We start from the raw sequence: 15668 nt of genomic DNA on the forward strand, positions 1-15668 counted from the left end.
GGTCACTTTCAATACCAAGCTTTTTGAATCGCTTATTTGTTTCAAGGTAGACTTTCTTTTTTTTTTTTTTTGAAGAAACTAAGTACTTAGTACTGCATTTAAATCTTTCGGGATATCGAAGATTTCAAACATATTTTCGCTTATTTATTGCACCAAAATAAATAAAAATTAACACAAAATACATGAAATGAACATAATATCGCATAAGAAGTCAAAAATAAAAAATACAGCTATTGATATCATAAAGAAACGAAGTTTTCAGATTTTTTATAACCTAGATAAAATAAATACCCCACTACTTAACTTCTAGTAAGAAAAGACTGTCACATACTCTGTACTTGAAATTTTGCAATTTGCAGCAGTTAACTTATCGTGATTATTATACTTAATTATATTATTATTACTCATTGTATGTCAATATTACTGTGCTAACCATTGACAAAAATCAATTTTTAATACAATTTCATCGTGAATGCAATTATTTCACCATAATCTTCAAATACGATATTTTACATACAATATAATTATCGTGCACGATAATTATATCAACTATGATATTATCTTCAACATTTGCATTTTATGCAAAATAAAATTAGCCAAGTAACTTAAAATTAGAGTGAATAAAATAGAGAATTGAATGAAACAGTAAGTGTAAACTTTTATTTCATTGCACATTTTTTAATCTGGATAACATTGGTCAATTAACGAAGTTATCGTCGTAATCTTCAATAGAAATCTTCAATAAGTTCCATGCGAAACGACATAATATTTACACTACATCAGATGGTGATAATCTTTATGCTAAAATGGAAAAAAAGGCATTTATGGTGGAATACAATATACATTAGTATATTAAAAACACTTTCATTACTTACTAACTATAAAAGTATATTATTTTTTTTAATCAAACTAGAAGCTTTGCATCTCAATCCTCAGAGTTTACACTGCAATTATTTTTGTTTTATGACTGTAAATAGATTGTTACATCACAAATAAAATGCATTAACTGATGAGATCTTATAATGTTTCATTTATTTTAACACAAAATTGGGCTCACTCAATTGAGCAACTATTTTAGAAACAAATAACAAGTTAATTTAAAGCTTATTTAAATTTTCATTGCCATTTTTAAAATAATTGTTGTATTTTTAGGCTTTATCAAATTATGGTATTAAAAAAAATCATTCAAATTTATTGATATTAGTTGATATTTTTAAATTCATTCAAACTTTAAACCTTAAAAGCCTCGATATTATGCCGTTTTCCATATGGGCTTATTGCGCTTTCAAAAATAATACGGAATATTTAATTCTCATTCTATTTGGATGAAACGCAAACCTAATCATTTTCCTCTGTTAACATCGAAATTTCAACAGTCGACTATATTAGAATATGCCTCAAATGTGAGTAAAGCAACTTCTTACATGTTGATTATAAACATTGCGGGGGGTGGGGTTGATTTTGGAGTTTTGGAAGTTTTGGAGTTTTTTTGAAGTAAACTTCAAATAAGGCTCAGATCAACCTTATCCCATCAAGAGAGCCTTAGATAAACCTCAAAAACACCTTAAATTTTTGCAAAGGTAGATACTGATTTTTAATAAAACTCCAATTAATATATAAATCTCCGATTCAACTAATTAAGATTGCTAAAATACATGTTGTTTATCTATTGGCATTCATTTTATATCTTAAAATAAGCACAAAATTCAAGTTTTATTTCTGTAAGTTTAGATTGCTATGGCTGTACTAAATTTACATTGAACTTCAGGTTTATTTTTCGAAATCTCAATACAATTAGTGTATTATGCAATATGTTAATCGACATATTGGTTAATAAAAAAACTATATTTATAAATTACGGAAATGTTAGAAAGCTTTGCTGATTTGATATTAAAACTATATTCAACAGTTTGAAAACTGCATCATTTTTACTGCTTTGCACCAGTTAGATTAAAAAAGAATACACAATGTTCCTCAGTTTTCAAAATGTTCCTCAGTAGTGTTCCTCAGTTTTCAAAAATTAAAACTCCACACTTCTCTGGATAGAAAGCTGATGGCTTACAATTTTTCTTTAACTATTGCAGGTTCTTACAATTACCCAGTTTCCTAACTAAGACTGACTGCTTGAAAAAGCTATTCAGGAATGGTGAGACGAATGGAGAAAATGAACTATTCAGTGTGTTATACATGCGAACGAGGAACAAATTTTTGGTGTCTTGGGATATTAATCCCCTTTTAGATGCACCTGGATATTTTTTTTTTTTTTTCGCACATGCGCTGTATAAAGCAACTACTTCAATTGCTCTTATCTGGCGCAGTTTTTATCATAATTTTTTTAATTTTAAAGCAATAATTTCGTTATCAGTTTGAAATTGATTCAAACGCTTTGTTTAATTTTTTTTTAATATTTAAGCTATAGCAAAAGTGGCACTAGACCTAGTATATATTTCGGACATTTACCAAAGGTCTAGTCACACTAGGTCTGGTTAAGTGCCATTGCTCTGTATACATTTGCCCGGTATATCCTACACTAATGTTTTTTTTAAGTTCAAGTGCCATTGCCCGGCATACATTTACCCGGTATATCCTACACTGATGTTTTTTCAAGGTCAAGTGCCACTGCGGATGTAATAAATATTTCGGACATTCACCAAAGCGACTAATTTGATTGTCTGTATTCACCGGTGAAAGTCAACAACCACCGAATTCGGTCATTCACAGTAACATGCACATCATTTACATATTAACCTCATCAGGACGATTATTTCATACTTTGCCTAAATAGCATCCGGCATTTCAAAAAATAAAAATATTTGGTTTTGTTGGCAATGATCTCGTAAGAATCATGCATAGTACAGGTAAGGAAGATATTAACCTCGAAGGACAAGTGGATGAATAACCCAAGGAACCCAAATTTTTAAATTGGTCACAAGACTGGCTGTTTAAACACATGGAGTATAAAACAATGTTTTCTGCAACGACTATTCCAGTAGTTATATTTTCCTCGGGAGTTCATTTTGTCTGCAGACTGCACCACATGATTGATTCCATAGCAATAGTTTTGAAAACATTGTTTTTTGTTTGTCTGAGAAAAACATTGAAGTTTTTCTCAGTTACTGGTGATATCTGTTGACAATATTTGTAACAAATGTGGAAACTTTGTGAGAATATGCAAATTGGCATGAAAAGAACGCAATAAACAGCACCTAATCATCCTTTTCTATCTTTTCTACTTTCTTTATGAATTTTAAGACCAGATAAGGAGAATCGATAAAGAATTCATTTGAGGTTTAAATTAAATTTGAGATTATGTTAAATTTGAGATTTTATGAGGTGTACATGAGGTGGAAATTGAGCTTTATTGATGAGGTAAATTTTGGTGTAAAACATAACCTCATTTTCTACCTCAGGTGTATTTTTTTCTAAAACGTGTCAGCCTCAATACAGCCTCAAATATTGCAAAAGTAATATGGATATCATTATCTTAATGCATAGCATTATGTTAATTGGGACGCCATAGATATTTTATGTAATATTGATACGTATTTTAACTGACGGTGCTTCTACAATGAATTCATTATAATAAATAAATACAAATGTGATTAAAAAATATTATTGATAAGTAAATTTTATACGTACAGCTGCATTTCTTCAAGCACTCTTCCTTTGTATCAAATCTGTTTCCATTGCCCTCGCATCCACCATAGATGAATTCTTTGCATTGTCCGGTTTTGGCATCGTAATGAAAGCTGGGGAAATATCCACGGCACGTTCCAGTATCAGGCGCCATCAGGCAGGAGTTAACTTCAGCGGTAAAAAATGGATCTAAAGAAAGTAAAAAAATAAATAAATAAAATTTTTAAAAAAAATTACATGCTTTATACTTGTGACAAAGTTATAAGTTTAAACTATATATATCATCATGTCGTGAAGAATTATCTGGGCTTTCGAACGGACAAAGAACTTCTATATTTGTAACTATTTTAAAAGTTATTAAACTTTTTTTTAAAAATCGCAATTTGGCGACATTTTTCCCCTCATAAAAATTATCAAAATCACTGCCTTATTCTGTTTTTGTATATTTTTATGAGTCTCAATAATGTAGCTTTCATATAAAGTTTTCAAACTTCAAAAAATTAAACCGTAAACACTTTTCATTTCCATAAAACTGTGTCTTTTCTCCATACTGATGTCTTGTGCCATTTGCAGAATAAGCATAGAGACCGCTGGTTATATATAAACCTGAGCATGACCTAACAGTTATGAATAAAGGAAACGAAGGAAATAAAAATATGACCACTGAAGCCGACGTCTTCAGGGGGTACTGGCCCCGGTAGCCATAAAACAAAACCATTTCTAATTGAGGGAGAAGCAAATGCCTAAATTAATTCCCTCAGTACCCTGACGATTTTGTATAGAGTCTAGGAAAAAACATGAAATACAAATAACCAATTTAGAAAAGAAACTCATACAAAATCAACAGAAAATAAAAACTCACTTAACCAGGACAAACATCGATTTCACAAGCAACCCGAATGAAAAGGAAACACTAAAAACTAAAAGAACAACGCCCTCTATAACAATGCTCAGATAGAAAATATTTTTGATCCTAACCAATTGTGAAAAAACAAAATTTTTAAAAATTTTATTATACAAATTAGAATTAAAGTTATAGAAAAAAATAACTTTATATTTAAAAGCTTTTCTTTTATCAAAAACACCAATTTTAATAAAACCGTTAACAATATCAATTTTAAAATCTAAATATTCAACATTTAAACAAACTCATTAGTTTTTTTTCAAAACCAAATCACCAGGATAAATACTATAAATAAAATTATAATTATCACAATTTAACAAAATCAAGTCATCAATATATCTAAAAGCTTTAAATTCATTATGCTCAAGAAATTTGGCCTCAAAAAAACGCAAAAAAATATTGGCAAAAGCACCAGAAAAGAAATTACCTTGTAGAATTCCAATAATTTGTTTATAAAAATCTAAACCATTAAAAAGAACATTCTCAGAAAGATTAAACTTAAATAAATCCAACCAATTAGACTTATCAATTTTCTCATTAAATAAATACCTATCATAAAGGCCGTCACAAATCTCAATAATCTTTCCATGTGGTATACTTGCATACGAATTTTCGAAATCAAAAGTACTAATGCTAGAAATATCATTATTATTAATATAATCCAAAACTTCAACATTACTATTTAAAGCAATATTTTTCTCTATTTTTTGCATACTGCTGCATTTCTTCAAGCACTCTTCCTTTGTATCAAATCTGTTTTCATTGCCATCGCATCCACCATAAATGAATTCAGTGCATTGTCCGGTTTTGGCATCGTAATAAAACTTGGGGAAATATCCACGGCACGGTCCAGTATCATGCTCCATCAGGCAGGAGTTAACGTCTGCAGTAAAAAATGGATCTAAAGAAAGTAAAAAAAATATAAATAAATAAATAAAATTTTTAAAAAAATGTACATGCTTTATACTTGTAACAAAGTTTACAAGTTTAAACTATATATATCATCATGTCGTGAAGAATTATCTGGTCTTTCGAACGGACAAAGAACTTCTATATTTCTAACTATTTTTAAGAGTTATTAAACTTTTTTATAAAAAAATCGCAATTTGGCGACATTTTTACCCTCGTAAAAAATGATCAAAATCACTGCCTTATTCTCAATTTTTGCATATTTTTATGAGCCCCAATAATGTAGCGTTCATATTAAGCTTTCAAACTTTAAAAATTAAACCGTCAACGCTTTTCATTTCCATAAAACTGTGGCTTTTCTCTCTTCTGATGTCTTGTGCCATTTGCAGAATAAGTATAGAGACCGCTGGCTATACATAAACCTGAGCATGACCTAACAGTCATGAATAAAGGAAATAAAAATAAAAATATGACCACCGAAGACGACGTCTTCAGAGAGTACCGGCCCCGGTAGCCATAAAACAAAACCATTTCTAATTGAGGGAGAAGCAAATGCCTAAATTAACTCCCTCAGTACCCCAATGATTTTGTATAGAAGTCCAGGAAAAAACATGAAATGCAAATAACCAATTTAGAAAAGAAACTCAAAAAAAAATCATCAGAAAATAAAAACTCACTTAACCAGGTCAAACATCGATTTCACAAGCAAGCCGAATGAAAAGGAAACACTAAAAATTAAAAGAACAACGCCCTCTATTACAATGCTCAGATAGAGAATAAAAGAAGTCAAGAGAAAGAGATACGTAACAAATTAATAGAATGCTCAACTGGGGCTGCTCAGTTAAGACTTGAATTGCGCCCTGTTAAAAGAAAAATATATATAAAAACCTAGAATTCTTTAATCATTTTCTTAATTAAAAAATTAACAGTACAAAAATTAAAAGGAAAATTATTATTACTCAATTTATTCAAAAAATTATTCACAGCTTCCCGAAAACTTTCAACATTATTGCAAATATTTTTGATCCTAACAAAGTGTGAAAAAACTAAATTTTTACAAATTTTATTACACAAATTAGCATTAAAGTTGCAGAAAAAAATAACCTTAAATTTAAAAGCTTTTCTCTTATCAAAAACACCAATTTTAATAAAACCGTTAACGATATCAATTTTTGAATGTAAATATTCAACATTTAAACAATCTCATTAGTTTTCTTCAAAACCAAATCTCCAGCATAAATATTATAAATAAAATTATAATTATCACAATTAAACAAAAGCAAATCATCAATATATCTAAAAGCTTTAAATTCATTATGCTCAAGAAATTCGGCTTTAAAAAAAATGCAAAAAATTATTGGTACAATCACCAGAAAAGGAATTACATTGTGGAATTCCAATAATTTGTTTATAAAAATCTAAATTATTAAAAAGAACATTCTCAAAAAGATTAAACTTACATAAATCCAACCAATTTGACTTATCAATTTTCTCATTAAATAAATACCTATCATAAATGCCGTCACAAATCTCAATTATCTTTCCATGTGGTATACTTGTATACAAATTTTCGAAATCAAAAGTATTAATGCTAGAAATATCATTATTATTAATATAATCCAAAACTTCAACATTACTATTTAAAGCAATATTTTTCTCTATTTTTTGCATACTGCTGCATTCCTTCAAGCACTCTTCCTTTGTATCAAATCTATTTCCATTGCCCTGGCATCCTCCATAGATGAATTCCGTACATTGTCCGGTTCTGGCATCGTAATAAAACTTGGGGAAATATCCACGGCACGGTCCAGTATCATGCTCTATCAGGCAGGAGTTAACTTCAGCGGTAAAAAATGGATCTAAAGAAAGTAAAGAAATAAATAAATAAATAAATTTTTTAAAAAAATGTACATACTTTATACTTGTAACAAAGTTTACAAGTTTTAACTATATATATCATCATGTCGTGAAGAATTATCTGGTCTTTCGAACGGACAAAGAACTTCTATATTTCTAACTATTTTTAAGAGTTATTAAACTTTTTTTTTTAAAAATCGCAATTTGGCGACATTTTTACCCTCGTAAAAAATGATCAAGATCACTGCCTTATTCTCAATTTTTGCATATTTTTATGAGCCCCAATAATGTAGCGTTCATATTAAGCTTTCAAACTTTAAAAATTAAACCGTCAACGCTTTTCATTTCCATAAAACTGTAGCTTTTCTCTCTTCTGATGTCTTGTGCCATTTGCAGAATAAGCATAGAGACCGCTGGCTACACATAAACCTGAGCATGACCTAACAGTCATGAATAAAGGAAATAAAAATAAAAAAATGACCACCGAAGCCGACGTCTTCAGGGAGTACCGGTCCCGGTAGCCATAAAACAAAACCATTTCTAATTGAGGGAGAAGCAAATGCCTAAATTAACTCCCTTAGTACTCCGATGGTTTTGTATAGAAGTCCAGGAAAAAACATGACTTACAAATAGCCAATTTAGAGAAGAAACTCCAACAAAATCATCAGAAAATAAAAACTCACTTATCCAGGTCAAACATCGATTTCACAAGCAAGCCGAATGAAAAGGAAACACTTAAAAATAAAAGAACGCCCTCTATTACAATGCGCAGATAGAAAATAAAAGAAGTCAAAAGAAAGAGATACGTAACAAATTAATAGAATGCTTAACTGGGGCTGCTCAGTTAAGACTTGAATTGCTCCCTATTAAAAGAAAAAAATATATAAAAACCTAGAATTCTTCAATCATTTTTTTAATTAAAAAATTAACATTACAAAAATTAAAAGGAAAATCACTATTACTCAAATTATTCAAAAACTTTTTTGACAGCTTCCCGAAAACTTTCAACATTATTGCAAATATTTTTGATCCTAACCAATTGTGAAAAAACTAAATTTTTAAAAATTTTATTACACAAATTAGTATTAAAGTTGCAGAAAAAAATAACTTTAAATTTAAAAGCTTTTCTCTTATCAAAAACAACAATTTTAATAAAACTGTTAACAATATCAATTTTAAAATCTAAATACTCAACATTTGAACAATCTCATTACTTTTCTTCAAAACCAAATCTCCAGGATAAATACTATAAATAAAATTATAATTATCACAATTTAACAAAATCAAGTCATCAATATATCTAAAAGCTTTAAATTCATTATGCTCAAGAAATTTGGCCTCAAAAAAACGCAAAAAAATATTGGCAAAAGCACCAGAAAAGGAATTACCTTGTGGAATTCCAATAATTTGTTTATAAAAATCTAAACCATAAAAAAGAACATTCTCAAAAAGATTAAACTTAAATAAATCCAACCAATTAGACTTATCAATTTTCTCATTAAATAAATACCTATCATAAATGCCGTCACAAATCTCAATAATCCTTCCATGTGGTATACTTGTATACAAATTTTCAAAATCAAAAGTATTAATGCCGGAAATATCATTATTCTTAATATAATCCAAAACTTCAACATTACTATTTATAACAATACTTTTCTCTAATTTATTCATACTGCTGCATTTCTTCAAGCACTCTTCCTCTGTATCAAATCTGTTTCCATTGCCCTCGCATCCACCATAGATGAATTCCGTGCATTTCCCGGTTCTGGCATCGTAATAAAACTTTGGGAAATATGCACGGCACGGTCCAGTATCATGCTTCATTAGGCAGGAGTTAACTTCTGCAGTAAAAAAAAAAATAATTTAAAAAATATACTACGGAGACAACTGTTTGCAAATTTCTCCATAAATGAAGTCTAATGGATCTAAAGAAAGAAAAAAAAAGTCATAAATAAATAAAATTTAAAAAAAAAATTACATGCTTTATACTTGAAGCAAAGTTATGAGTTTAAACTATATATATCATCATCTCTTGAAGAATTATCTGAGCTTTCGAACGGACAAAGAACTTCTATATTTCTAACTATTTTAAAAGTAATTAAACTTTTTTTTAAAAAATCGCAATTTGGCCACATTTTCCCCCCTCGTAATAAATTATCAAAATCACTGCCTTATTCTCAGTTTTTGCATATTCTTATGAGCCCCAATAATGTAGCGTTTGAGTAAGTTTTCAAACTTTAAGAAATTAATTAAGCCGTAAACACTTTTTATTTCCATAAAACAGTAGCTTTTCTCTATACTGATGTCTTGTGCCATTTGCAGAATAAGCATAGAGACCGCTGGCTATATATAAACCTGAGCTTGACCTAACTACTGCAAACTCACAGTAGTTTCGAAAATAGGATATTATACGCGAAAGAGCATCATTTCATATAACGACGGAGCCTTTGAAAAACAACCTTAATTTCAATAAAAAGCGATAGTTTAAATTTGCAGCAATTCCCCATGCAGCATTAAGCAGCAATTCCCCATGCAGCATTAAGCAGCAATTCCCCATGAATGAAATCCAAGGATAGGGTCTTTATGTGACTAAACATCACTTGCAATAGTCATTTTAAAACACGTGAAATTGAAAAAATAAATCAATCGATAAATAAAAATCATTAATTTAGTATTTAAAAATAAATGAACAAACGTAAAGGAAAATTATTGCCTTTACCATTACGAAATGTAAAACTTTTTTTTAAGTTTTGTGGCACAATTTATTTATGCATTGCAATGAAACATAAAGCATTTGTTCAAAATATTGCTATAAATTTTGATTTCTGATACCTACCATGCGTTATTTACAAGTGGAAAGCATGAGCATGGTGTTATTTTCGTTTGAGTTAAACTTTTTTGACTTATAATATTTTTTTTTAATGAAAACATTCTTTTTGCCAAGTTAAGTATATTTTATTTAAAAGAGAAATGTCGATAATTATTTAGAGATTTTAAGTATTGTGTGTATTTTTCCCGATAACTTGATCATATAATTCTGTTATTCGAGCACTATCATAGTGCCAGACAGTTCTGCTCTATGTACGAGCATAATATAGTACTAGACTATATTCCAGAGTGAGGAAAGCAAACTTGCGTTGCGAAGCAATCCGAAAGGAACTGTGGAAAATGTTCCGATGTTCGGTGACCGAAAGAGAGCAAGGAGTGGTGGACCCCAAGAAAAAAAAATATTAGCTTTTTTTGCTTATTTATACAGATTGTTCTATACAAGAAACAGCCGTGGTTGTTTAAGGGATAGAGCGTTCCCCTCCCAAAGAGTTGATACGGGTTTGAATCTCAGCGATGGTGCATTTATAATTATTTTGCCCCCAGCTCGCGCTGACCACAGTGCTGGTGTAAAGCATTCTTAGTGATAGACGGGTCATGGGTTAGAATTTCTCTGCCATTACACTTACCATGGGAGGTTTTCGCTGTTTTCCTCTCTATATAACGCAAATGCGGATTTCAATCATAAAGTTTTACACGAAGACTAGTTTGTCTCTCTGATTGATCCAGAAGTTCCCTTGTCTTCTTGGTTGAATTCAAAATTTACAAGACTATAGAGTTGAACATGGATAATCATAAACTCAAAATTATGTCTGCTCTACAACGCCGGTTATGCAATATAAAATAAAATGTATAAGAGAGAGTCATATTAACAGCAGTTTCCATCACCATTCGAAATTTTTATTTTTAATATGTAGCGATACACCGAGATTATAGCGTAAAGCTATTTCATTCATTTTCTATTCTATATTGTGTTGATATTCGTTTTTTTTTCTCCCATTTTAGAGGTTATTATAACTCAATTTTGGAAAAAGAGTCTACTACATTATAGCAAGGGTGGTTATTATAAGACACCCTGTTTAAAAATATATATATAATAGTAAATCTAATTACCAGCAGCTCGATTTGGGCAGTTTTCAGGGAGGACACATTGTCCATCATCGGTTCTGACGTATCCCATCTTGCAGTGGCATCCATTGACACACATCTTGTTGCATATTTTGGGTGGATTGTCATAATTTTTACAAGTAAGAGGACATGCTGTTCCACAAGCTTTGTATTCTTGATTTTTGCCACAAACAGCTGAAAACAATACTTAAATTTATATTGAAGTTTCATTTTAAACTAAATGTATTGATGAGCTTTCAAATAAGTTTATCAAAAAAATTTAAATAGTTTAAAAGTTAAAGATTGTTTTGAAGTATCTATGCAGGAACTTTTTAACAACTCTCAAGCATAAATAGTTATTTTAAAAATATCTTATACTTAATTATTCTATACTTAATGAAAAAAATAAACACTTCAAACAACAGAAACATTTTAAAAGACTAATTGTATGGATGTTGTAATTTAATCTTATGTTAATTTAATCTTATTTTATTTAATCTTATCTTAATTTAATCTTATCTTACTTTAAAATTATCTTAATTTAATCTTATCTTAATTTAATCTTATCTTAATTTGATCATATTTAATTAATTTATTCCTTAATTTAATCTCATAACACAAAATACAAATTTATTTTTACTTTAACTAACAATTATAAAACTGATACAAATTTTAAAATGTTTGTTTTTTATATAAAAAAAAAATTCAGTTTTAAAATACGCAATTAGAACTTTGTTGTAAACAGAGAATCATGCATTGTAAAACAATTCGGATAAAAGTTCTGGTATTTTTTCCATAAATCTATTCTGGTATCATCCATAAAATCTATTTTTTCCGTAAAATGTTATACAGTAATTTTTAAAGTAATATATATTTAATTATAAAGATTCGGTGTTTTTATTGTAATTATTACTGTAAAAATTACAGTATATCAGATAGTTTATTCCGTAATATTTTACGGTAAAAATAGAATTTACGTTGAAAAGTAATATCACCCCATACTTTTTACCGTAATATGATCCAGAATTTTTACAGTGTATTGCCATCAAAGGCTTGATTGAGTATAATTCTTAATTTTAAAAGAAAATATTCCGAAGAAACATATTTTAAATTAGCTAACACCAATCGACCAAAATAGATTGGACTTTTTCCTACGTTTTCTAATAAAGAATAAAACAGACAGCTTTGTTGAAAGCTATTTGTTTTAAAAAATTCATCGGGGAAATGCTTTAATAAAAAGTCACAAATCGTATCTCACTCACAGTTTCTCTTCCTTCTTTTTCTTTCTTTTGATTTTATTATTACTTTTTTAATTAACGTGGTATTTTAGTTAAATAAAGAAATTATAAAGACTTTATTTATTGGAGTAAAAATTTTTGTGGAGTAAAAAAATTTAAAACTTTTAACTATAAGACATTGTATCTCATTAATAAATCTTATCAAAAAAGAATATAAGAATTCCATACTGCAAATAAACAATTCGGCTCTTTGGAAACAGCAGCTGTCGTTCTAAAATAAGCCGGGCTAATTGGATAACTTATTCAGTACTTTCTAATTAACCTCTCACTTTTTCGGTTTGTTTCAGTTGATCAACATATTTTCAGGCTAATTTGAAAATATAATTTTTATTGCTTGATTAGTCTGCTTTCATTGAGGTTGCAATAAGACCAGAATTATTAAAACTTATTGAAGGAATATTGCATAAATCCCAATCAAAATTCATTCTAATTGAGTAATTTTGATTTCATTTCTTAATTAATTTAGATGCAGATTGTAATAAGCCTAACTCATATTAGAAAGGTTTAAAAATAGTACTGAAGATTTTTTCACTACTGGAAGTAATATTTGCATGGAGCCGAATTTTTCTATGAGCTTGTAACAACAATACGATAAACAAAAAAATTTCCGCAAGACTCGTGAGTAAATGACTTCAATAAAAGAGGAACTGATCACATACCATTGCGAATGCTGCATTCATTTGGTCTTACACATTGTCCATCCTTGATTTCGACGTATCCTTCGTCACAGCGACATCCTGGAATGCATGCAAAACTGCAAGCTCTGGTAGGATTCAAATAATTCTCGCATGTGATGGGGCATTGTTTTCCACAGATATAATAATGTGAGTTAGCTGGACAATCTGGAAAAGAAAACATTGTGCATGTAATTTTACAGTAAAAAAATGGATACTCTAACATCATGAGACTTTTTTCGTTTTTGACGAAGCCTTTTCCCTTGTGGTACACTCTCAAAGCAAAAATTTGGTCAAGATAAAGAATTCCTCGAGAAACGAATTTCGTCCAAAGTTAAGAAATATTTCGTCATTCAATTTATTTCGAAAAATAATTAACATTGTGTCTCATGGTATCTAACAGGTGGTATTTTGGATCACTTTTTCATGGGCATCATATGGGTAGATCAACAACGCAAGGACAGATGAATTATATCCATACCCGAACTAATTGGAAAATATAATTTTTACTGCTTGATAAGTCTGATTTCACTGCGGCTGCAATAAGACCAGAATTATTAAAACTTATTAGAGGAATATTGCATAAAACTAAATAAAAATTAATTCTAATTAAATACTTTTGATCTCATTTCTTGATAAATTTAAACGCAGATTGTAATAAGCCTAAATCATATATAGGTTTAAAAATAGTACTGAAAGGTTTAAAAATAGCACTGAAGATTTTTTTACTAATACAAGTAATAATTGTATAGAGCCGAATTTTTCCATAAGCTTGCAACATTAATACGATAAACAAAAAAAATTCCCCAAGACTCGTGAGTAAATGACTTCAATAAAAGAGGAACTGAACACATACCATTGCGAATGCTGCATTCATTTGGTCTTACACATTGTCCATACTTGGTTTTGACGTATCCTACGTCACAGTGACATCCTGGATTGCACATAAAAACACAAGATTTGGGAGGATTCAAATAATTCTCGCATGTGATGGGGCATTTTGTTCCACAGCTATAATAATGAGAGTTGACTGGACAATCTGGAAAAAAAACATTGTGCGTGCAATTTTACAGTAAAAAATGGATACGTCATGAAATTTTTTTCATTTTTGACGAAACCTTTTCCCTTGTGGAATAGGCTTCAAGCAAAAATATGGTCAAAAGGACGAATTCTTCGCGAAACGAATTTCGTCAAAAGTAAAGAAATATTTCGTCATTCTATTTATTTCGAAAAATAAATAACATTGTGTCTCATGGTATCTAACAGGCAGTATTGTGGATGACTTTTTCGTAGCCACCATATGGGTAGATCAAACAACGCAAGGACAGATGAATTACATCCATGCCCGAAACGGGACTGGAACTCCATGTCCACCATACGGACGGTCGTCTCGTTTCGTTATTCTAGTTCCGATCGTTTAGTCTTCATTTTCGAACATAGTCTCTGTTAATGCATTACAATGAAGTTCCAAGTTGAGGTAACATTTTCGTCATGTATATGACATTTTCCATTTAGTCTCGTAATTTCGTGACTAAATGATTCCCAAAGTTATCGAAATGGAATTCAAGAATTGCTGAATCGTCAAAAAGGAGAATTTTATCTCTGAGGGTGTAAACAGATGGCTATTAACTCCACTGGTTTAACCTAACTGAGTATTGAACACAGACAGAAAACAAATGACCTATATAAAATAAAATAAATGATATTTATTAGAAAATTTAATTAAATTTGCTTTATGCATTTTTTCCTCATTGACCACTTTTAATATTCAATTTAGAATGCTTTTCACAAATAAAATTATAAAAATATATATATTAATATTTAAGTTAAAAAAAACTAAGATTTTGTGAAAATCTAAAGATTGGGGGAAGATAGAACAATAAGAACACAAACCTGTTCTATTGTAGGAGAAAAAGGGAAGGAGTTGAAAAAATATAATTGGAAACATCTTTAAGTATCATCACAGTTGATGAACATCAGGGCTTTTGACAGAAATGTACAATTTCACGGCACAATATAAAGGTTCTGAACACCTGATTCACAGGATTTTAAAAAAAAAGAAATTTGAGTTTATTTGTTTTTAATTGCATGCAAATTCTTTTTAATTCTGTTTAGACAAGTTTTTTTAATTGTTTGCAAATCAAGGTACATTAATCCATTTGCAAAAAAAGTTAAAGTTGAAAGTAGTATAATTACTTTATTGTTTTACCGCAGTTGATGGATATTAATCATTTATACGAAATGTTCAAGTTGTCTTTCATTGTTTTAAGATTTGAAATCCAACTAAGAAATAAAATTTTTAAAAAAACAATTCAGGTATATGTAGAGATTTTTTTCTGTCATATCACAGTTTATGAACAATAGGTCAATTAGAGATACGGTAAAGTTCACATCCATAGGTTTAGGAATTTTAAACCAATTTAATAAATTAAATAAAAATATTCTAGACAAATA

At 29.5% G+C, this 15668-nt stretch overlaps 1 protein-coding gene across 1 annotated transcript; it reads right to left on the reverse strand.

Annotated features, from left to right (window-relative positions):
* Positions 1 to 669: 669 nt before the first annotated feature.
* Positions 670 to 15222, reverse strand: LOC122273606 (papilin-like). The gene is made up of 9 exons (XM_087166922.1): positions 15108 to 15222; positions 14071 to 14253; positions 13200 to 13382; positions 11249 to 11437; positions 8947 to 9150; positions 5227 to 5441; positions 3874 to 3883; positions 3640 to 3825; positions 670 to 801 (listed from the first exon to the last, which is right to left on the reverse strand). Exons 1-9 carry the CDS (start codon positions 15160 to 15162, stop codon positions 797 to 799), a joined length of 1230 nt encoding a protein of 409 aa, XP_087023048.1. The 5' UTR covers positions 15163 to 15222; the 3' UTR covers positions 670 to 796.
* Positions 15223 to 15668: the final 446 nt, after the last annotated feature.

This window comes from Parasteatoda tepidariorum, chromosome 6 (assembly GCF_982258835.1).
Source record: "Parasteatoda tepidariorum strain Cologne lab strain chromosome 6, Ptep-v5.0, whole genome shotgun sequence".
Taxonomy (NCBI): Eukaryota; Metazoa; Arthropoda; class Arachnida; order Araneae; family Theridiidae; genus Parasteatoda; species Parasteatoda tepidariorum.